Consider the following 24,379-nt stretch of genomic DNA (forward strand, 5'->3'; position numbering starts at 1 on the left):
ACGTTCATTCTTGCGGTGTCAAATCTAGTAAAATCTTCTATACTATGTGGAATATTCTCCAGTTTGTACCCGTTTTACCCCATTCGAGCTCCAGGACGTACCTTTTAACTTGTAAATATCAGATTGTGGTGCATCAGAAAAATCTAGAAGATTCTGTTAAATTTAAAACCATAATAGGTGACTTGTAAAATGATTCATAGTTGAGGAGTGATTGTAAATTATAATTACCGAAACAAGAGGGATTTTTTTTATTTGAGCCGTGCTTGCCGTAATTCACCCTAATTAAAAAAAAAAAAAAAAAACTTCTCCACAAAATTTTCATGACAAAAAAATGAAGTAAAAATCACAAAGCAAAAATGCATTCAAAATTTCAAATCGCACCTGCAAGGCGAATATAATCAATAACAGTAGTAGCAATTCCGACAGAGTGGACGAAAAAGAAACAAGGCACGAAGGATGACACCGTTCCAACAAAACATAGATTATAGAATAGACACTATAAATCTTCCCTTTTCTACTTTGTTCTTCGGCCAGTTACACACGAGGCACGAATCGACTACCCAATACACGAAACTGAGCTACACATTGTTAAGGTTACTTGCAAACCACGTCACCGCGTTATCGAAATCAATTTTACAATTGTAAAAATAGGTTACTGCATCCCCATAATTTCATCGATCTAACACATCACATCACTCAATGGTGTGCCCTAACCACGTGTCACCACCAGTCAAACAGATATACTAAGTTTTCTCTGTGAACTCAAAATAGAAGAGACCCATATCTAAGCTGGGAGTTTTATATTGGCTAATCAAGAAATAGAAGACGGGAAATTTTACTCAAATCTCACTTGTCAATCAGTTCCGACTTGAGTCCACATGAGCGGGCCCAGTTTGTCGCCTGTAAAAATTTCCTCCGCGTTTGGGTTGACTCTGACTCTGACCTCTTTCCCTGTGTCTTTGCTCCATACCTTCAACTCCATCAGCTGCTTCCTCAACTTTTTCGGTTTTGTTGTTACCCTTGACGGGACCCACTGGATGGTACTCATAGTGCATGTTCTGCCTCTGCCTATTATCCCGAAATGTAGGCGCATTGTGGGGTCTGTTATCGTACCCTGAAGAAGACCAATCTCCACGGGGGTCATGGCCCCCTCTGACAGAACGATTCTGTGGCCTCACATTATTTCGCCTAGATCCCGATGGCATATTCCTATCAAGCTGTTGATCATCTGTGTTGGAATTAGGAGGTGAATCGCCAGAGCCAACTGGATCTTGGTTTGGAGAATAGGGACGACTTTTCGCTGGAGCGGGCTTCTTTTCTCTGTTGTTGAATTCTTGTTGATTGCCTAAAGTCGACTCCTCAGTCACATTACTCTTGACATTGGCATAATGATGACCTGGCTGAGTTTGACTGACGTGCGCCTTATGCTGAGGGTGGTCCTTCTTTGGGAACCTGTTGGTTTCTGTGGTCACAGATTCAGTTCCAGCGTTTCTGTTCACATGCTGATTGTTATTTGCGTTGCTCGAGTTCGACTTTGGTTGCCAGTGAGATGATGACCGCTCCCCGACAAAGTTACGATTCTCTTTTGAGATAAAAGTTCTGTCTGTCTGAATTTTGTCAGGTCCTGCAGATTGAATATTACTTCCATCAATTTCACCACTAGAAGTATTCTCAGCATCGGGATTATTTCCAGCGCCCCTATGGCCCCCCCGAGAGGGATGTCTCTTTCCTCTGTTTATTGCTCCCTGATCCTTAACCGAAGGATATTTGCTCGTATTTTTGGGCATATTATGGCCATCATCAGTTTCAGGTTTGACCAAATGAACAGAATCTTTAGATTGTTTAACATCCTTGGTTAGCTCCGATTTAAGAGACGGCTCAACATGTGCACCACCCTTCACATGAGATGAATCTGTCGAACCACCCCGTTGTTTCCAAGTCCCCAGCTCTTTTTTATGCTTGTTATGGCTCACATCACCCTCATTAATCTCTACCGTAGATCCAACATGTGCAGCCATGGAGATTACAGGTTGTTCCCTCTCAGCAGCCTCGTTTGGTCTAGAAGAGCTAATTGAAGAAGTCAAAGGTTGAATATTTCCTTGCTGAGCCAGCTCCTTCGCTACAGGCTTCGGAACATATCTCTCCATTTCAGCCCTCTTGCCTTTCGAACTATTCTCTGCCGCCGCACTATCACCCTTCACCAAATAATCAGATTCCTGTGTAGATTTCTGACTTGAGTCAACAGAACCCTTAGCCTTGTTATCTGAACGCACAGGAGCCCAAACAACAGTATCACTGCCATGGTGCTTGTCGGTAAATCTATTAGCATGTTGATTTCTCGGCAATCGGCGAGAAGGGTGAGGTTTCCATTGATTGGATCCTTTGGTTTGAGATTCTTCATTGGCTAAAGAAGAGCCTACATCCTGAGACGGTGTTCCTCTATCAGGCTCAGCCACGGTTGATACAGAGCTATCCAATTTCGACAAAGAATCCTTAGATTCGCCATTTTTTACAGGCTCCTTGCCAGAATCAACGTCTGATATTACTGATGGTAAAGCAGGAACTGCAGTGGTCTCATCCAGTTTGTGCTTATGCTTACTATTACGGTTATGTTTCTTCCTTTGATGGGCAGAAGGCTCAACCACAGTACTAGACACGTTGGGCACATTTGACTCGATTATTTTGATCTCACCTGATGGGCCATCATGCGGTGGAATATCTGCATGAGTATGACTTTTCTGTGCCTCGGATGCAACATGGGGGGCAGATAATTCACTCGAGCTCTTCTGTACCAAATTGTTCTGTTTTTGCTTATAACCGGTCCGCTTGGGCCTAGAGTTGCCTCCGTCATGAAATTGAGCTGCCACTTTTTTACCACTGTCAGCACGAGCATCTTCATTCACAGGTAAAGGAGACACATTGGACTCCAATGAACCTTCACGTTTTTTCTCCAAGGGCAAATTTCTTGACACTTGAACAGATTCTCCAGTCTGGTTTGCACTGCCGTGTGTGTCTACAGAAGCAACATCCATATTCCAACCAGGTTCTTGGAACTCGAGATCAGCCTTCACTGGTTCACAAACTGTTTGTGGTTCTTTTTGTTCTACTCGGATGTCACTGACGGCTTCAGTTTTCTCAGAATTCTTGTTTGCAGCTTCACCTGCGAGTGATCGCCGGTTCAATTCTTCCAATTTAGCTAAAGCCTTGGCCTTTTGCTCCCTAATCCTTTCTTCCTCTTCCTTTTGTAGCTGAAGGGCACGTTGTTTAGCCAACTCTCTCATCTTGGCACGCTGCTTGAATACAAAAAGATAAGGTCACAAAGAAACTAAAAGATACATTATAAAAATGGAAAAACAGAACAAAGGTAGAGCATGAACCTGTGCCTGAATATCAATTGAGTCATTTGTTTCAATTAAATCTCCTTCAATCTTTCCTGCCGGGTTGATCATAGAATTCTCAGAAGCCTCCACTGCAACATTAGGACCATGTGCATTGATGTTAGGTGCAGCAGAATCAATATTACTAGGCTTCCTTCGCCACCCATCGGCATCCTGACTATTGAACTTTCCTTTGCCACGATTATCTCTACCCTGCTCACCATTATATGGTCTCCTGTAATATAAAATAGAATGTGTCATTCCCATAGGAAAAAAAAAATTTATGTCACAAAAAAATTTGTGTCAGACCTAGACATGACAGACATTTGTTGCATTGGCTTATCAGCAATCGGAACATTCATTTCCTGGGGAACAGATACATAATCTCTGGGAAGAAGAGTCCTATCTACAGTTCGAGTTGCATCACTAACTTCACCAGCTATTTGAGATCCTCTCCTTTCTTCTTCTTTGTTATAAGCACCGGAGGAATCATTTCGTCCATCAGTAACACGGATTTTTGCATTCAAGCCATCAATTTTCTGCATTAGTGCTGTTTTCTTTGCAGCAGCATTTAGTGTTGTATCTCTCTCACTGACAGGGGGTATCTGAGGCAATTCTGGAGAGAAAGATTGCACAATTCCAGATTTATTTGCCAAATTATCTTCCACTCCTTTCACATTACGTACACCATCAAACGACTTCACTTTCACACTGTCTGTAGAATGAGCTCTATTTTCATAACCGCGTGAAAAGTTATCGGTTGGTGGTGTTCTCCTTTGAGGAACTACAGCTTCTTCTGTGACCTCTTCAGCCCCCCACTCATTCTTTCGGTACGGTATCGTAGGAAGGCGACCTTTTCCAGAAAACAAGACATTAGGTTGCTGGTTGTGCTCCCGATTTTCTCCTTCCACTCTCTGGCCCTCATTGTGGTTCCTCAAAAGACCTCTTTTTGGTCCTTGAGTATTATCCTCTAAATGATCAGCTTCCGCATGCTCAGACAATGTTTTGCTAGCAGGACCACGCCCAGCACCTCTGCCGCCATGAGAATTACTAATATCAGGAGCAGGTGCAGGTGCAGGTGCAGGATAGCCATTATACACAGGTGGCCCTCCTCCAACACCCATAAAAGGAATATCCCGTTCATTGTTGCAATAGCCCATTGGTGGTCCATAATACCCCTCAAAAGCCATTGGTCCAGGTGGGCCATGGGGTCCAGGGGGGCCAGGGTAGAAACCTGGTCTAAATGGCATACCTGGTCGTGCATAGGCATCTGGCATTTGTGGGCGGTACAAATCACCGTTTTTGGGATGGGGTCCTCCTCTAGGACCTTGTGGTGGAACTGGCTGTGAACCCGCTAGAGGGGGTGGCGGCATCTGAGGGCGGTAATAAGGATATGGTTCCATTGGAAAACCACCAGGTGCAACAGGACCCCCAAATGGTGGGCCACGAGGACGCCCCCCATACCAACCGCCAGCTGGACCATTCATAGGAGGACCACGCCACGAGTCAAAATGCTGCGGCCCAGCATTGGCATTATAATATTGATGGTGATCACCATGTCGTTTCTCCATGCTTGGATGGATATCATCCTCTGCATTTTGGGAACCATCGGCCCTCCATGTATTCACGGTTCCATGCATTACATCTGCATGCAAAGAAGTAAAAACATGAGCATAGTTTTACGGGGACTAAATTACTGTTGGCAATTTAGAAGACATGTGTCCTGACCAGCCTGGTATTTTATGTTCTCTTTTTCCAGAGCTATTCTACCAGAAGCTGAGCTAGGACGGCCATGATCTGTCAAGGAAGTTGGCCAAGAGTCAGTACCAGAATATACTAATGGATCAATCAGAAACTTTGTGTTTACATGTGAACAAAACAAATGGCAACCAGAAAGAAGGGGAATCGGAAAAAAAAAAAAAAACACATACTCACATAACCGAGATCATTAAAGTTACTTGTATTTTGCTGATATCCCATACACATAGGATTGTGCCCAATATACAGTGACCCAATTAAACCAAACAGGAGATAACATAGCCTCTAAAAATAGCATTGCTTTACAGGAAAATAATTGGTAGAAACAATATTGGCAATACAAATGCACATAAAAGAAAACCATCAAGACAACTGGAATTCAGATGCAACACTGAATGTCAAACATGGACAAAAGACAAAGTAATATAGTATAATAATTCTAGGAGCAAACAATCACCTTCTAATTCAATATTCTTCACCGAATGGTCTTTCTCAGCACCGAGAGTTGGAAAATCTCCAGAACTCAGTGAGAACATATCTTCCTTGGAGGACTTTGCACCCTGCAAATGCATGCAGATTCAGCCTATAAACAACAATTTGTATAAACTGAAGTGTGTATTCAGACACATTGCTTATAAACATGTAACTGAAGAGGCTAAAATTGGTAATGCACATGACATTGACATGGTAACCACTACAACCAGTAAAATAGCCGTTAAGGATGACACAGTGAGAAAGTCAAATTTATTACCAATCAGTAAGTGTATTTAGTGTCAGAAGCTAAGAGCAAAGTACCAATCATACCAATCTTTCTGCATGTGGACCCCATGCTGCTGAACTTTTGGATCCAGGCTCTGCGAATCGTGAAAGCTGCGAGCTGTTAGGCCTGTTCTCTGCACTTCTAGGGCGCAGCGCTGTCGATGATGTTTGATTTGATGACAATGTCCCAGAAGCCGATGAAGGCCTAGAATTTGGACCCCAAGCACCGGCAACAGGTTCATGTGTTCTATCACTACCAGCAGTTGATGGACGAGTACCACTTCCACCTGATGAAGGACGGCCACTGACATGACTAGGTGAAACGGTACCACCATCAGCCTTTGGTGACAGCGATGAAGAAATCCATGGATTTGAACCAGAGGAAGATGGCCGGCTTCCCCAGCTAAGAGTACCCCTATTAAGGAAAAAAATCTCAATTACTGTAACTAGAAAACAGTGCTGAAAGGAGGATGCAAAGAAATATTGTTGACAAAAGTGGAGCTCGTTTTGAAGAAATCTGCACCAGTTTTCATTTTTAGGAAAAATTAAATAGGATAATTGCTGCAGCAGACAACAAAACTCCACACTCACTTTGGAACAATTTCAACACTGGGATCCAAACCATTGTTCTCCAACCTGGAAATGAAACCAAAAACTTTGTCAGAAAGCAATCCCAGAAAATACAAAGGCTAAAAATAGTAGAAGAAAACTGAAAAGGAAAGAAAAGAAAATCAGGATTACAAGTACCTTTGACTCGGCAGGTTTAGGGGCTTTGGTACAGCAACTTTCCCCAAAACAGTCATGCCACCCCTTCTTGCAGTGGCCCATCTACAAAGGAGTAAGTAAACATAAGACAGTGCGTCACACCAATAAAATAAGCTATGCTGATGCAGAAAAAGAAACAAATGGACACTAAAATGTTCTCCCAGGTCTTATGAACTAGAAGAACTAGAATATAATCTCGAAAAATGCTAAACAAATAACATGATTTAGAATTGTAGCTGCTCAGAAAAGATAATCCATAAAGGCAGACTATGTTAAATTATTAGTGAATATATAAAAGAGAGCATAATTAGCATACTTAAACCTATTTGTTCAGATTATATCCGACAATAAGTGCTTTTCTACTAGAAGACTATGTTATTGCACATAATTAAAGAAATTATATATGCAGAATACTTGCATAAAGACGTAGTCTATTGTAGAAAAATGTGTATAATATATAACATAAAATGGAATCAAAGTAAAAGTTCCTTCAGGTGCGCCATAGGGACAACAATTCATGGAAAAGTTCGTATTTAAGTACAATTTTCTCTGAACAAATAGATAGACCCACATATTTGACACTGGAAAAAAACGATCCTAAGTATAACTGGACAGTTGCTTAAGAAGATTCTAGGAGTTAAATAATGGTAAAATATTATTCAACCTTCTCATATTGATAAAATGGAGGATATTTCAAGTGACCGTACAATGTAAGAAACGTATGACGCATAATTAGATACAGTCAAAAAACCTTCTTATGAGATTTTCGGAAGTACCTTCGTGAACTGAATCACATTGGACAATAAATTCCATCATCATAGTTTTTAAATCAGCGTTTTTTTACGAAATTAAAAGAAGGAAATCAAGGTATAGAAGATAAATGCAGCTATAACCTTTTGAGGTTATCAATCCTTAATAACCTTCTGCAGTTAATAATCGGTATTAAGGTATTAATCACTGTTTCATATGCCCCTTTTTTCTTTTCATATGATTTTACTTAACATGACTGTTCCTGTACATTATAAACTATTACTCTTGCTTCCATTGGGAAATCTGACCTCTTCCCCTATGTTTATAGGATATTTTAATAAGTGAACTTCTTAGTAGCGAGATCGGAGGAAGTTTAGTTAGACCACCACTTTGAAGAGTCTCTATAAGAAAGGTCACACTTCCTAAACAACTCAAAGAAAACAGTTCATTCTTAACAGGAATATTTGGAAAAAAAAAAGTAGCATACAAAAAAAAAAGATCCAAAAGTGTTAAAATGGCCAAACATACACTTGATACCTGAAGACCAACAGGAAAAAAATTACATGAAAAGAACAATCAGCGACATTCATCATTCTCTATCGAAACAGTTAGCATGCACTTCGCAAGTCTAATTCATTAATACAAGTATATGGTGTATAGAAACAAATTAAGAGTCTAGGCACAGAGCTCTTCATCATAAAACCATGTTTCACAGGTAATGCTTCACATTGAAAAAATATGGAATATCATTAAGTACCTTCGTTCTCCAGCCAGCATATTTGAATTCATTTTCCAACTGGAGTGCCAATGTCATCCAAACAACTTGACGTGACCTAATGTAAGGAAAGATAAAGGTTTGATTCAGGAGAACACTCCCATCTAAAATAAGACAAAAAGGTCAAAAGCAATAGGAAAAAACGAAAAAACGTCTGCCTCATGTAAAAATTAGACAATCGATCAATAACATAAGGCCACATCAAAAGACCAAGATATATGGATGGTTCTTTTTTCCCTCCATCATCTTATTTCATGCCATTTATATGTATATTAATTTATCGAAAATCCAATATGTAAAAAGTAAGATTTTTTTTAACAAAATGCATGAAATTCTAAAAGCAATAATAAAAAAAAATTAACTACACAGCGTAAACTGAATAATTTAAGTCCGAACTCCTAACCCATCACTTAGGAAATTACACCGTACCCATTACCCACACAAAAACTGTTGCACTAACAGACTGCACAACATTCACACATTATTTTTACTTCCAACTTTACTAAACACAAAGTACACAGAATAAAGATAGCTCTTTCACATGGCAGCAGTCAGTTACGTGCTAATGTAGGAACACCAAACATAATACAAATAGTACAAAAACCTACATATTATTCTAGAATGTTATCCGCCCCAACCTAGAAGATGAAACAATAAACACACGCGCGCATATCTCGTCACCTATACATACAGATACCCATACGAGAGCCCTATTCGGCAGACCAATCAAAACCTCGGCACCGCATATTTTGAAACCCTAGAAAATCCGAATTTGTAATTTTTTTTTTCAAATTTCAATCAAAAATTAGATCTTCGCACTTTCCCCAAACGTAATAATCACTACGAACACGTATATATTCACACGCAGTATTGAGATAGATAGGGAGACCAACCGGGGACGGATCTGCACGAAGTATCGATCTACGGAAGTTGCAAATTTGAATGAATGCGAGTATTTGGTGTAGAGTTAAATTGTCTGTCAAAGATGACGGAGATGAAGGGGAGTATACGACGCCGTTTGATTGACGGAAACGAACAGCGGCGGTGGCAAGAGGAGATCGGAGAAGAGAGAGAGAGAGAGAGAGAGGAGAGAGAAGAATGGGGGTTGAATGAACCTAAACACTCGCTGGCTAAATTGCTGGTTTTTTGTTATCTTAACCATGGTTGAGTTAGGACTCTTTATTCTTTTTTTTTCCAATTTATTAAAAATAAATAAAAAAAGTTGTCAACTTTTATTAAAAAAATTAAAAAATATATAATACCAACCTAAATTATAATTATTTAAAATTTAATTATTATTATATTATAAAAATATAATAGCATGTCATCAATTTCACTCAATTTATAGACTCCTAGTACACACATGGATAACATATGTTATGCAACTTTTATTTATTTTTTTATTAATTAATATAAAAAAATCTAGGATGGTTTTTACTTTTTAGTTTAGGATCAAAAGAACTATTTTATAGATATTCATATGTATATCTAGAGGTGTAATCGAATTGAATTAAGTCGAGTTGTACATATAACGTTCAAGTCTTTTTGATTTAAATTTGTAAAGCAATTGAGTCGAGCTCGAGTAGCTTTTTTTTTTTTTAACATATTTTATCATTTTCTAATCACGCTCTAGTTTGAGAAAGTTCAATTTGTCAGATTTACAAACCAAACCCACACTTTCCACTATTTTTTTGGCGAATGTCGTATTATTTCGATTTATTTGATGTTACATCTGATAAAATACACTAAGTGATTATTAACAGTTGATTTGCACATTATCGCACACGCCTATGTGTATTTGTGCTTAATGGAAAATTATTTCACAACATTAACGATTAAAGATTACCCATTATACTTCACTCAGGGTAGCATATCAATGACCTGTTATTTCCAATAACAGGCAAATAATATATTCTCATTGTGTGACAATCATTTTTTTAACTTAAAAAACACTTAATTTCTATCATTTAGTTATTTGGATAGGAAATTGTTATTTTTACATTTTACATTTTAAATTATATATTATCACAAAGAAAGCAAAAACGATATAGAATTTGAACTTGGGCATCATGAGAACATGTAATAAATTATTTTATTTTTAGTTTTACTCTCTTGACCTAACAATGTCAATAGCTCACCTAATGGGACAAACAAATTTCTATCAATTTAATGAAATATTAAATTACAGAACTAATACTTTAAATACTATTATTATTAGTTAAAAAAAGAATTTCTATCAATTTATTATTTTTACTGAGTCAGGACAAAAAAAAAAATTATTATTTAAGCGATATTATTAGTTTATCGAGTATTAATTTATCGAGATTCTACTATATTTTAAAAGTATATTACTGAGTATCAAATGAATGAAAAAAAAAAAGAGCAAAACTGTACTCCAAATATTAATGGAATTAATTAACTATACAAGTAGCATAATATCCACAACAAATAAATTTAAAATGATGAATTAATTAGTACACTAATCTCAATAATCATCATATAGTTTGAAATTCCGACATGACTCCCACCAAGCAAACAAAACATGTTTCCAATCTGGGGAACTGCTTCTGTTCATGAAGCTCTTGCAGGAAACATAGTAAAAGGAAAATCAGACAGAAGCCATTTCATTTACTTATGTGTTTCTTTCAAATTTATTTTCTCTTTCAAAAGAGATTCCTTTGATCCAAATGTAGGGGTGGAAATTGGAACAAAACGTCCGAATTCTGTCGGTTCTAATCCAAAATTTCAATTTTTAGAACAATATTTTTCATTACAAACTCCAAGTTTTTTATTTCCAATTCTATTTCAATTCCCTTTTTTTTCATAAAAAAAAAATTTGCACTTCTAAAATCAATATTATTACAGATTTTATATTTAAAAAAAAATTAAAAAGTAAAAAGGAATTTCTATTTTTCATCCATTCCAAACTCAAATTCCGATTGGAGCAACTTTTTTCATTCCAATATCTGAAATTCCCGTTTTTTAACAAATATTTTTTAAGAACGGAAATTGGAATAATTCTTGCCTTCCGAATTATTTTTTTTTTTTTTTCCAGAAGTGCTAAATCCGATTTGTGAGATTTCCACCCGTATCCAAATGCAATAATCAGAAATGACCACTAACTGTAATAAAAATAGGAGAAGGATTAACATACTTCAGACATGCATGCAGCTAACTGTACGAGCTTTCTAAAACTCGTCGAATTTGATCAAAATCTGATCCATCTGCGGCTGAAGTCTCCTTACCTTAAAAAACGAGAAATTTTCAGACCATAGTAAGATTTTGAATTATGGCTTCATAAGTTAACAAACAATACGATATTAAAACTACACAAAAGTTCGAATGTAATAAAATACTAATAAACGACATATTTACATTTAACTCTCTATTAATATATATTTTCTCAATGACAGACAATTTTTAAGATTAAGATGATATATAGCAGAAAAGCACTAGAGAGATACTATATTAGCTTACCTTCACACCTGCCATCGATAGAAGCTTGTGAGAAGCAACGTACGCAGTGTCCGAATTATCCAATCTCTTTTCCACATAGTAAATAACCTCCGAAACACCGGACTGAAAACTCGACCAATCAATTACCCACGGAAAGAAAAATCCCTATTATCTGTTATAATTTTAAATGATGTGTCTATAGGGGGAGGTTGCTAATGAAATTGAATACACGGAGTTTCTTAACAATTAGTGTAAACACAGGGTGTCAAATGCAATTAACCCTTAATATAGTGTCTGGCGGACCCCTTGTTAAAATATTTTGGTACTAGTTGTCGAAGCTGCGTAATTTGAATTGTCAGATTGAGATAGAAAAGTATTTAATTCACCTGAATAATTATCTTCGCACACTCGTTGCAAGGAAACATCGTAACATAAAGCCTCTGCAGAGGTAATGTACATGTCAACATACTATTAAAAGTCACAAATTCAGAAAGCAATAGAAAAAACAAAATCGGCAAACGAAATAGATTAGTACTAACTTGGCCTGCAGCAGATGCATGATTCGTGTTCAAGATAGCATTGACTTCAGCATGGCATACGTAACTGCACGAGACCATGATAATTGACCGTTGCAATTTGGTATAGTCCAACAAATTTCCAGAGCGGTTTTTTTTTTTTTTTTTTTTTTTCAAATAATTGCAATATTGTATTACTTACGGGTACTTTGTTTCGAGGGGATTCTCATTCTTGGATTTCTGATATTTCACATCGAGTAATTAAGTAATTAGTCAAATTTTGTGATTTGATTTTTCTTTCGTGTTGAGATGGAAAAAAAAGATTCGAACCTTAGACCACGGAAGCTTGTCATCAGAGCATCCACGTGGGAATCCGTTGTAGCCAATACCTTAACGAAACAATAATAAAAAAAACAATTAAAAACAACACGAAGCAGAAAAGTACCGTAACAGCAAGAATTCAGTTCATCAAGCAATCTTACCAAGTATTATTCCCTTTTCACTCACTAAGCAAGCACCAACCTATAAGAACAAGAACTAAAGATTAATCGAAAAACGATATAGAGTCGGAAATTTAATATGAAATATAAATTAAACTGAACTCTTCATATATTTTGTTTGTCGTTTTGAAGTACTACCGTAAGTCTGTAATAACGTAGTAAATAAACCTGTCTATTTGGATCCTTGGACCTCTCTGCTGATAGAAATGCAATTGCCATGAAGTAGTCATCCCAAGATAGATATCTGCAATTCAAATACATAAAATTTTACAACAAAATGTGAAGCAAAAGGTATCGAAATTTTGGCGCATCCAAAAACTTCTCAAACAATTATAGGGTAAATTACGGCCACCGCTGAGGTAGGGTCAAATTACGAAAACCCCCTCCTGTTTGGATAATTACAATCACCCATCAAATATGAATCTTCTTACACGTTCACCATATGGTGTCAAATTCCACAAAATCTTCTAGATTCCATTGAATGTTCTCTAGTTCGTACACCAAAAAACTTCTCAAAAAATTATAGGGTACATTACAATCATCCCCCTATGGTAATGTCAAATTACGAAAAACCTCCTACTGTTTGGATAATTACAACTACCTCTCAACTATGAATTTTCTTACTTATCCACCGTTATGGTGTCAAATTCAACAGAATTTTCTAGATTCCGTGGAATGTTCTCTAGTTTGTACTCGTTTTGTGCAAAAATGCAGTTTATGATGCACCGCAATCGGATATTTACAAGGATACATCTTATAATGGTCATTTTGTTTCAAAATATGGAGCTCAAACGGGGTAAAACGGGTACAAACTGGAGATTATTCTACATAATCTAGAAGATTCTACTAAATTTGACAACGCAAGGGTCGACGTGTAAGAAGATTCATAGATGAGGAGTGTGGTTGTAATTACCCAAACATGAGAGTTTTTTTTTTTTTTTTTTTTTTTGTAATTTAACCTTACTTCAGGAGGTGACCGTAGTTTACCCAACAATTATATTGTGCTTAGCTATACTCCAAATACTCAGCTCAAAATATATAATTTCAAAAACAATAAGCTCAAAATACATAAATTCAAAGAAAAATTCATGAATTTTTGATAGTTAATCGTATTTGAAACAACTCCAAAAATCAACAGAAGAAACTTCAAAAGGGGGGAAGAAGTGCCACTGACCCTTTCCGTTTTGCGGGATCAAAGGGGCTCTGACGTGGAGATAATTTCTTTCCGGCGACGCCGTTTGATGAGCGGCGGGATTTGGAGCTTCTGGTGTTGAAGAACAGGCCGACGGAGATGGCGGAAGCCACCGCGCCGAACAGTGTTGCGGCGGTGAACAGAGTTATCTCTCTCGAATTCATGACGAGCAGAAAATTAGCCGCGAAAAATGGGTGGGAAAAATAATAGACGAAAAAAAGTAGCGGTAAAAGAATAAATATGGGCTTTTCCTCTCACTCTGTTGAAATCGGGAAAATTACTGTTTCCTCCCTCAAGTTTGCACCAATTTCACATTTGGTCCGTCATGTTCACAAAAAATACATTTGGTCCCTCATGTTTGAATAATTTAACACTTTTGGTCATTCTCGTCAATTTACCGTTAGTCCGTCAGTTAAAGAAGTGGCGGGCACACACATGATTCCATTAGTACTAACAGAAATTGACAGAAATGACTAAAAGTGTTAAATTTTGGAAACATCAAGGACCAAATGTATTTCTTGTGAAAATGAGGGATAAAATACAAAACTGGTGCAAATTTGAGGGACGAAAATTGTTATTTTCCCATTGAAATCCAAAATTCATTTATGAGTAACTGACGGCCACCTCCTTGAGGTAAAGTTTATTAACGAAAAAACTAATCAATTTTAAGAAATTCCATTTTGACCCCTCGATTTGTAAATTTCTTACATTCACCCCTCAAAAGGGTGTTAATATAAGAAATCTATAAACTGTTGGGGGTGGATGTAATTATGGTAAAATTAGGTGGTTTTTTGTAAGTATACCTTACCTCGGGGTTGTAATTTACCCTTCATTTATATATCTGAAATGATTTACGCGGCAGTAAAATTACGAATGTCGTTCACAATTGCATTTCCTTTCTCTCTCTAAAACCTACCCAATTCACTCAAACCCCAAAACCACCAAAAACCCCCAAATTTCACAAAAATCCTAAATTCTTCTCACAATCCTTCCAAATCCGAAATTCGTATCAATTAGACAGGTAATTACTCATCTAAAGTACTTATATGTATCGAATTTGTTGTTAATCCTATGAAATTTGAATGAAAATCGCGATTTTGGGGTGAGTTGGGGGAGAAAATCCCGTCTGTTCCACGCCCAAAATAGCCGTGGGAAGGCAGTTTCCACGCCTGATTCAGGCGTGGAAACTGCCTTCCCACGGCTATTTTGGGCGTGGAACAGACCAGCCGGCGTCCGGTCCAGACGCCGGTCAGGGCTCTGCACGTCTGGACCGAGCGTGCAGATCCCTGACCGGCGTCTGGACCGGACGCCGGGTTAAAAAATTGTTTTTTTTTTTTTTTTTTTTTTAATTTACGGGCGACCGGTCCAAGCGCCGGTCAGGAATCTGCACGTCCGGTCCAGACGTGCAGAGCCCTGACCGGCGCCTGGACCGGGCGTCCGGTTCAATTTCTTTTTTTTTTTTTTTTTTTTTTTTAATTATTTATTAGTTAATTTATATTTGGATACGCTGAATTTTGTAGAAGTCGACGAGTAGGCTTCAATTTATTTTTTTATCGGCGCCGAAACCGAAAGCCCGGTTCAATTTTTTTTTTTTTTTTTAAATTTATTATTCATTTGTTAATTTATATTTGTATACACTGATTTTTGTAGAAGTCGACGAGTAGCCTTCAATTTTTTTTATTAATTAATTAATTCATTCATTAGTTAAGTAATTTGTATATGTTGATATTTGTAGATGTCGGCGAGTTGGCCACACGGACGGGGCAAGGGACCGATGACACGTGGCATGAGACCAGATGGATTTCCTGGAATCGAGGAACCGGTAGATGATACTACTGCACAAAGAGAGGGTAGGACACACAAGCGTAAGGTTACTGGATCTACACGACGGGGTGAACGTAATTTGCGACTGAGGGAGCCAGATGCACAGACCGATGAGGATGATGATGATTCACATGTAGGTTTCGAGGGTCAGTATGTTTATCCGGTGCCAGATTTTGGATTAGATGACAATGATGATGGCAATGATGTTGGCAATACCGTTTCCGCATCCCCGACTACTTTGACAGGTGCTGCTGCTACTTCATCTGGTGGTGCTACTCATCGTCGGGGTAGTACTTCGTCCGATACTGTTACTCGTCCGTGGAAGTTGACTGGTCCGGCACCTGGTGGACCTACTGACTATAACTTGATACCGAGTTTCGGAGCGCACGTCGCCTATGACATTTGGGAGGGAAAGGTAATATTTTATTATATGAATTTTTATTGTATTTTTTTAAATGCGTATAGTAGATAGTTGCATAATTAATATTTGTTTATATTTTGGACAGGAGCGATCTATGGTTAAATTGCAATCCCGTACAAAAGCGGTGACTGGTTGGCGTGGGCCAACAGATCCTCGGTCTGTTGCATTGTTGGAGGGTACTGGTTTGTACCAATTGCAGCATTGTGTACTCCCTCAGCACAATAACCCACTGATTGAGGCATTCATTGAAAGGTGGCAGCCGGACACAAATACGTTTCACATGCCTTTTGGGGAGATGACGATTACACTCCATGATGTGCATTATATCATGGGGTTGCGAGTTAGTGGACATCGTCCTTACACTGATATGCAGAAGAGCTTGGTGATCGAATCTGGATCGAGAATATTCGATCTTGACATTCTCAAGATAGAAAGTTGGTGGCACAATGGTGGCCCCCGATTAGAGGACTTGCAGGAGCTATACGGAGATCATTCATCAGCTTCGTCAGAGTGTAAGGTGCGAGCATACATCATTTACTTGTTGGGATCGACTTTATTTGTCAATAAGAGCGGTGCTAGAGTGAAGCCAGATTTTTGCCCACTTATAGAGGACATCGAGCAGATTAGAGAGTACTCGTGGGGCTCCGGTACATTGGCGAATCTATATCGACAGTTGGGTATGGCTTCACGAGCTGAGGCGAAACAGATTTCCGGATGTCTGACACTGTTAGAGGTAATTATTTTATTTGTATATTTTCTTTAATTATTTAATATAATTAATATTTATATTATTTTTAAATTGTGTTTCATACGTTTGTATAGTGTTGGATATACGAGTATTTTCCGAGTTTTCGACCTCCGACGGTTAAAGCACACGTTATAGGAGAGCCATGGTGCATGAGGTGGCATATATCAGACGTGGTTCGAAAGGATAGCAGTCGATTACTTGAGTATCGTCGGATGCTTGATCATTTACGTGCAACCGATGTAAGTAACTTGTACAATGTATTGTTTCATTTGTCTGAATTAACTGTATTATTAATATGTATATTTTATTATAATAGGTTTATTGGACTCCGTTTGGTCCGAATGTGGCACGTGATGTCGAGAAGACACTCCATCATGGTACTATCAGGTTCATGGATACGATCGAGCCTTACATGTCCGATAGAGTCTTGCGCCAATTCGGCTTTCGACAGATTATTCCCGCGTCCCCTATTCTACCGATGCGTGGTTCTAAGAGGGAAAGAAAAATTGTTTCGTATAAAGTACGTTACGAGTCCAATGATTATGCATGGAGTATCCCAAACGTGCACAGACTTGAGCAGACTTACTACGGTCATAGGGCGGATCCAGCTTGGGAGGTTGCTACAGATTACATGGATTGGTATATACCTCGTACTCACCTTCGTGTAGATCCCAGTACTGATTTATTGGAGAGAGCAGAACCATCTCCAGTTCCATTCGTGTACGATATCACACGATTGTTGCATCCGTACTACTACGATCACTTGCCACCATCCCGTATTCCAGGATATCATATGGTACCAGATGATGTCTTTAGACAGGTTCAGGATCTGTGCACGCCATTTTCTGATTATTTACAGTTGCAGCCACCCGATATTCCCGATGATGATATGGATGCTGAGCATGATACTGGACCGTCACGTATGCCATATTCTCAGAGCAGGCGGCAGAGGAGGGACTAGTAGCTATTGTTATATTTATTTTTGTTATTTCTTTTAGTTATTTCTATGTTTTTTTTTTTATTATCGACAGAATTGCGTATTTTTAGGTTTATTTCAGTGTGCCGGATTACTAGGATAAATGAACAATGTTATTTTTAGGTTTATTTCAGTTTTTGTGTTTCATATTATTTCAGTTCTTCTCTTTCTGGATAAATGAATATTGTTATTTTTGCCCAGTAGAAAATGAAATAAATATTTCTAATTTAATAAGTCTTAATAAACAAATTTGCGGTAGCCAAGTTGGTCAGGGTTCTGATTTACTGCCCAATTGACCCGTGTTCGAATCTTGGCAGCGCGTGTGTATTTTGAATTTTTGCCCAGAAAAACATGAAATGACCAATTATATTTAATTAACTTTATATTCACAAAATCTTTATTGCCTAACTGGCATGGGAGTGGGCCGTAGCTCAATGTTATCCTGGGTTCGAGTCCTTCATGGAGCCCGAATTTTTGATTTTTTGATTAAAAAATGCAGTTTGTTAAGAAAAGATACAGTAGCTGAAAAACTTTGGCTTGGCAGAGAGCATCACAGCAGCATCACAGAAAACTAAAATATTTTAATAATTCACACAAACATCCATAAATTATAAATAAATTACATAAACATCAAAAAAACTAAAATAATTTAATAATTCACACAAACATCCATAAATTATAAATAAATTACATAAACATCAAACAACATAAAATCACGAGAAAAAAAATCAATCAACTGTTTAGAACGTCCCACAAATGACGTCTACCCGCTAATGCATCGTCCAAATAAGCTACACTATCGTTCCTATACCTCCGCCACTGCATGTCAAATGGAGGCAGTGGACAATTATCATTCAACTTCACATACACAAAATGACTCCCTTCCGCCAGGTATACAATGGTCATCTCGTGCGATAGTTGTGAAACACCAACGGGGGAGAAAAGCGGCAAATACGTCTGATTTCCAGAACTGCTTGTCGACAACACCAAAGCGTTGTAACATGTTGCTACGACCACTCCCACGTCCGTAATAGTCATCCATTTATTTAGCGGTGCCGGTCCATTTTGCCAATGTGCCACACTTGTCATCACTTGATATATGTAATTCCCGCCGCCATAGTAGTCTTTGAAAAACACTTCATTATTTTTGAGAAAATTATAAACATCCAATCTAACATCATACCAATTCTCCTCGTCGCCCTTGACTGCACATGCAACAGACCGGTATCCGCAGTTACCATCGCCTAACACGTTCTTCCACGTCACAACATCGGGTACAAGTGCAAAATGTAGATTCCGGATAAACTCAGGTTGGACAATGCGTTCCGGTTCGCCCCCACTTACAGTAGATGAACGACCTCGACTACGATTTCTGCTAGATGAATCAGAAGGTGGACCACGACCTCTACTGCCTCGACGGCCTCTACTACCTCGTGGTCGAGGTTCCCATGCTGACAATTCTCTCTGCGTGGAGTTGTTCCTCGGTCTGCCTCTTGGTCGTTGTACTGACGGCTCATTTAATTCCGTCTCGCCGGGGTGTATCCTTTCAAAAACTATGTCCGCCACATCATTAATCTCAACGTCAGAACGTTGACGCAATTCCTCAACCAATCCTTCTAATCTTCCAAGTGCTTGTGTCCTATGATCGGGGACTGAATCGACACTCTCAGCATCATTGCCATCCAACAAAATCATGGTCCTCCAAAATTTATGGACATCTTCTGCATAAAACACACCACCACGTCTACTCTCTTTAAGATCAATGTCATGTTTGCAAGGGAGACCGTGAGTGTTCTTCAAGTAACAATTGCAATTCTCGACATTTTTTTTACGCTCAACGTCCAAAAGTTTAAGGGCCGCATGTGTGACGATTCCGGAAGATAAAATCCTAAAAATGGGTACATTGATAGTCTTCGCTCGGATCCTCCTTGATTTGCCAAATGTTTTCAGAATCTCATTAAGTTGAATGATCATCTGTGAGTGATACTGAGCCCAAAAGGTGTCAAATCCACCGGTGGACGACGACAACCAATCCTTTACTGCTTTATGACCGCTCTCAACCCTAATTAGTGAACATAGGAAATTTTTAATTCACAACTAATATTAAATTACGATTTATATTGCACAAGTAATATTAAATTACCTGTTTGTCGAGGTATTGCCGAGGTGGAATACATAATCTGTCCATGCACGAACAAACCTATCTTTGTATATGAGCCAAGTCGTATCTAGGTACTCGAGTAAATCCGCATTGTTTCTGTACTCATCGACCATCGCCGCAAGGTTACTCTCGTATTGTGCAACAGATAGTGAAGTTACAACTTTTTGCCAAACCTCACGAACGAAGGTAATTCCTCGAGACTTACTGTTACCCAAGCATTGTGCAGCACGACGACCCACATTCCTATTGATATGGAATGTGCATAGAAGATGATATGACTCTGGGAACACATTCTCTAACCCCTTTATTAGCCCCAATTCCCTATCAGTCACAACGACCCCCGGTACATTGTTTGGGAGGTATAGTTTTCTCAAATTGTTCAACGCCCACGTATAATGATCTTCATTTTCATGGCGCATAAATGCCACTGCAACAGTAAAATTCAGACCCTCAGAGCAAACACCAATAATCTCCAACAAAGGCATTTTGTACACATTTGTTTTGTACGTACAGTCAAACAACAAAACGTATGGAAACAGTCTCAACATTTCGACCGACTGAGGGTGTGCCCACATCAGATCAATCACTTCATGCGTAGTTGGATCAGTGCGGATCCACTTATAATACTTATGTTCCTCAAGCAACCCAACCAAATGCGGCATAATTGTATGTCCGCCTCTAGCCTCCTTTTTCATTTTCTCCTTTTCATTGTATATTTGTCTCAAATGCACATCTTTTGCCAAGTTCTTCTCTTTCAAATGTATTAAAATCTTCTTCGGCGGCACATGACTTTTTGCCAACATCCGAGTGATTTCCACCTCCTCTTCAGTCATTTTCGTAGACCCATGCCCAAACAAATATACGGGATCATGATTATGTTTCCCGTATAATATTCTAATTCCCCATCTATCCCCGTAATGTTGCTCTCCCTTCAAGTAAAATTTACAATTAATCTTCTTTGTGCCCGACCATCGAGAGTTTGGCACATCTGTGTCTGTTTTACTTGGTCTCTTCACCCCAAATAGATCACAAGTAAGATATGCTCTATTTGAAGGGCTACTACGGCTCACCAACTTTACACCAAGATTCTTGGCGGTCATTCTCGCCCATTGTACCAACTCAATCCTCGAGTTAAAAAGTTCCGGTACTATAAAATGCTCACTATGATCAACTTCAAATGTAGAAGAATTTTGTTGTTGCTCTTCCTGAAATAATTATAAATAAAATAAGGTTAAAGAATAATAATAATAAAAAAAAAAAAAAAAAAAAAAAAAAAAAAAAAAAAAAAAAAAAAAGTGTTCCGCTTCCAAACCGGACGCGGAAATCGGTTTTGGGCACCCAAACCGGACGCGGTTGGCAGTTTTCCGCGCCCAAACCGGACGTGGTTTTTGGTTTTTGGCGCCCAAATCGGCCGCGGGGAGTAGTTCTCCGCGCCCGAACCGGACGCGGGAAATACTTGTTCGCGTTCGAACCGGGCGCCAAGTACCATCCCGTGCGTTCGGTTTGGACGTGGATCTAGGTTTTCCGCGTTCAGTTTAGGCGTGAGACGTATTTTTGGGCGTCCAACTTGGTCGTGGGTCTTGTTTTCGCGATTTAAAGAACAAAAACGAACAAATTTTACCTCGTTGGATTCCGTATCTCGATCCTCATTCGATGCACTCATTTTTTTTTTCAAATGGCTACAATAACATGTGTTTTGGAATGATTTCTAATATAAAAGCTAAAATTGTAGAGAGAGAAAGAAAGTAGAGAGTGGATTTTTTTAAACCCGCATTCGTAATTTTGCTACCGCGAATATCACCTCCCTTTATATATTTATACTTCTTAAGGACTTCTCTGGATCGAGAGTTAATAAGTGGATCAGGATCCAAAAAATCGACAACCGTTGTCCATTTCAATTTTATTAAAAACATTTAGTGAAAAAAGAAAAGAAAGTGGTTGCCTTCGTAGACATAGTTGATGAGTTGAAGTATTTCATTTTAGTTCTTTTTAACAAATTTTCGTTTGGTTTCATGCAGGAGTTTGGTGAGAGATTGGGGATTCGAATTCATTCGAGCGTGTTATTTCTAGGACCGACAATTGAGTCGGGCCTAACCGAAGCCTGATGGCTCGGCCCGATTATATTTGAGCGCAGTCTATTTATTAGTGAGATCAGGCCGAGCCTGAGCTATTTTACTAAACCTGATTTATTTTTGAGCCGAGTTTGAGTTGAGCCTATTATGGTTCAACACGAATAATGCCCGATTATTTAGGTTTAATAAAATATATAATATATTTATTATTTTAATGCTATGACAACATACAAGTGACGACTGTATAAGATTATTTTATTTTGCAAAATAAAAGAAATTAAGTAGTGGCGGTGGCAATAAGTAAAATATGAAAATACCCACCACAATTCAATTGCTGAAATTTATCACCGATATATTTGAGAATATAAAACATTTCTAATAATAAGAGTTACTAATTTTTTTTTACTTCTTTCAATCTTGTTTTTAAGTTTTTCCACTAACTTGCAAATATCGTTTAGGTTTTTTTTTTTGTTTGATTGACTTCAATGGAGTTTGTAAATCTTGTTTATCACTTGTTTTTATAAATTTTTTTTACTCATTATAGTTATACAGTAATGGGGCCCGATATAAACCCGAAACTTGAAAAAATATGAGCCGAGCTTGAGTCTATACTAATGAAGCCCGATGATAAATGATCTTGAGCCTATAGTAACGAGGCCCGATGGTATGCGAGCTTGAGCCGACCCAAGCTCGGCTCACATGGCCCGATCGCCGGCCTAATTATTTCTAATGCTAAAAATGTCCTCATCTCATTCCTTCTCCTCGGTTCAAGTGAAACTGTGAAAGCCATTGCCATTTGACTTGTAAGCAATAATTATTGAGTTCTTGTACCAAACACTTGCCTTTGTTTCTCACTTTTCCGACAATAGATTTCGTTGACTCGACGATGGCTTAGGTCCTCGGATTTTCTCAAATATAATAGGGCCGGCGGTTGAAGTGAATGGCCGTGCCAATTGAGTGGACAAAAGGGTACGAGGACGCAAAACATAGGTGAAGAAACAAGGGGGTTTTGATATATGATGCAAAATAGAGAGGTGAAGAAATGAGGGGATTTTGAGAAAATATGATTAATTTGTTAGGGTTTTCACCACCCTTTTCCTAGGCTTTAGGTGTGGTGGAGAAGAGGGCTTTTTTCTAAAAAAAATGCCTTGTATTGAATTAAAAAAATTTAAAAACTTCATTTTGGTGCTCATGAAATTTTTGGGGGTGATTATGTAGTTTTTGAAAGTTCTGATAAAGGGTATTTCCGTATTTATATATTTTCAGCCGAAAAAACACACCACAAGCCGCCCAATCCGCGCGTGCAACACATAATAGGCTCTCAGAGGCCTTATTGGCTTTGATTAGTTTTCATAGGGAGGGTATTTGCTAATATTTTTAACACGCTTGTGTTTTTTGACAATTAAACATTTTACGGGGGTAATTTTTGCAAAAAACCCTGCCAAACTTTCCGAGTGTGTATGATTCATGATAAATATTAAATGTTATGTTCAAAACGTACAAATCGTCGATTGACAATTTAACATGATTAATTTAGTTTGAACAAATTGTTATGGACGAGCTTTGATGATTTATATATACAATACTTAGAGTTTTATGTTCAAAACTACAAGTATAACACTTGGTGCCATTTTATCTAAAACTTGATTAACAACTTCAATGCACCATTGTTATACAATAGATTATTCTTGCTAGGGTAAAAAGCAGTTTGCCCCTAAACTAAGGGTCGATTTGCACTTCGCCCCTTGTTTGGGGTCAAAGTGCAAATCGACCTTAATTAAGGGGGCAAATTGCTTTTTACTCTTCTTGCTCAAGTCATTTTTATATGCTCAACTCTTGAGAGTTGAGACCTTCATTCTTATCAAAAAGTACTGAATATTACGACTGAAGCAATTCGGTTAATTAATTAATTAGTTAGTTCAAAAAAAAAAAGGGGAAACTACAGTTTGCACCCCTAAACTATAGGGTTTGTCGCAAACACCCTCCTAAACTACAAAACGTAACAAAATGACCCACGACTTTAACAGTCAAACTTCAGATTTTTAACACCGTTACTATTAGTGAGTATTTACATATTAACCCTCATTATGTTATGCTGCAATCTGACGTGGCATCATCACCGTGGATAATCATTTCCCTCTCAATAGAAACCAGACCCGTCTTTTTTCTTTCTTTTTTTTCTCCTTTTCTTTTTGGAGAAAATCAAATTCCTCATTTGAAAAAACCAGCCCGTGCACCTAAAAATTGGAATTCACGCTGCAGTGTGACCTATGACAGAAAAGCTCTTGTAATCAAAGAAAGATTCTTTTTTTCTGGCTCCATTCACTATC

The 24,379-nt window shown here is 38.2% G+C and overlaps 3 protein-coding genes across 3 annotated transcripts; all 3 read right to left on the reverse strand.

The window, feature by feature from the left end:
- Positions 1–369: 369 nt before the first annotated feature.
- Positions 370–9,344, reverse strand: MOS1 (modifier of snc1). Its single transcript, XM_012973802.2, has 10 exons — positions 9,078–9,344; positions 8,167–8,242; positions 6,642–6,722; positions 6,486–6,530; positions 5,940–6,309; positions 5,593–5,695; positions 5,106–5,174; positions 3,687–5,022; positions 3,378–3,612; positions 370–3,290 (listed from the first exon to the last, which is right to left on the reverse strand). Exons 2-10 carry the CDS (start codon positions 8,196–8,198, stop codon positions 858–860), a joined length of 4,704 nt encoding a protein of 1,567 aa, XP_012829256.2. The 5' UTR covers positions 8,199–8,242; positions 9,078–9,344; the 3' UTR covers positions 370–857.
- Positions 9,345–10,573: 1,229 nt separating this feature from the next.
- Positions 10,574–14,049, reverse strand: LOC105950438 (Cytidine/deoxycytidylate deaminase family protein). Its single transcript, XM_088817680.1, has 10 exons — positions 13,830–14,049; positions 12,824–12,899; positions 12,638–12,677; positions 12,486–12,544; positions 12,358–12,395; positions 12,180–12,243; positions 12,027–12,080; positions 11,662–11,763; positions 11,339–11,429; positions 10,574–10,765 (listed from the first exon to the last, which is right to left on the reverse strand). Exons 1-9 carry the CDS (start codon positions 14,009–14,011, stop codon positions 11,373–11,375), a joined length of 672 nt encoding a protein of 223 aa, XP_088673806.1. The 5' UTR covers positions 14,012–14,049; the 3' UTR covers positions 10,574–10,765; positions 11,339–11,372.
- Positions 14,050–18,458: 4,409 nt separating this feature from the next.
- On the reverse strand, positions 18,459–21,183 carry LOC148771301 (PKS-NRPS hybrid synthetase cheA-like). The gene is made up of 2 exons (XM_088817067.1): positions 19,960–21,183; positions 18,459–19,878 (listed from the first exon to the last, which is right to left on the reverse strand). Exons 1-2 carry the CDS (start codon positions 21,075–21,077, stop codon positions 18,549–18,551), a joined length of 2,448 nt encoding a protein of 815 aa, XP_088673193.1. The 5' UTR covers positions 21,078–21,183; the 3' UTR covers positions 18,459–18,548.
- Positions 21,184–24,379: the final 3,196 nt, after the last annotated feature.

This window comes from Erythranthe guttata, chromosome 4 (genome assembly GCF_056151865.1).
Source record: "Erythranthe guttata isolate IM_541 chromosome 4, IM_541, whole genome shotgun sequence".
NCBI classification, from domain to species: domain Eukaryota; kingdom Viridiplantae; phylum Streptophyta; class Magnoliopsida; order Lamiales; family Phrymaceae; genus Erythranthe; species Erythranthe guttata.

Excerpts from the sequence above, each read along its gene's own strand:
- MOS1 (XM_012973802.2), bottom strand. The coding sequence starts at position 8,198 with ATGAATTCAAATATGCTGGCTGGAGAACGAAG. Across the intron at positions 6,723-8,166 it reads ATGCTGGCTGGAGAACGAAG|ATGGGCCACTGCAAGAAGGG; the intron begins GTACTTAATGAT and ends ACTCCTTTGTAG. Across the intron at positions 5,696-5,939 it reads GTCCACATGCAGAAAGATTG|GGTGCAAAGTCCTCCAAGGA; the intron begins GTATGATTGGTA and ends ATGCATTTGCAG.
- LOC105950438 (XM_088817680.1), bottom strand. The coding sequence starts at position 14,011 with ATGAATTCGAGAGAGATAACTCTGTTCACCGCCGCAACACTGTTCGGC. Across the intron at positions 12,678-12,823 it reads CCAAGGATCCAAATAGACAG|GTTGGTGCTTGCTTAGTGAG; the intron begins GTTTATTTACTA and ends TTGTTCTTATAG. Across the intron at positions 12,396-12,485 it reads ACAAGCTTCCGTGGTCTAAG|AAATCCAAGAATGAGAATCC; the intron begins GTTCGAATCTTT and ends GTGAAATATCAG.
- LOC148771301 (XM_088817067.1), bottom strand. The coding sequence starts at position 21,077 with ATGACCGCCAAGAATCTTGGTGTAAAGTTGGTGAGCCGTAGTAGCCCT. Across the intron at positions 19,879-19,959 it reads GGCAATACCTCGACAAACAG|GGTTGAGAGCGGTCATAAAG; the intron begins GTAATTTAATAT and ends TTCACTAATTAG.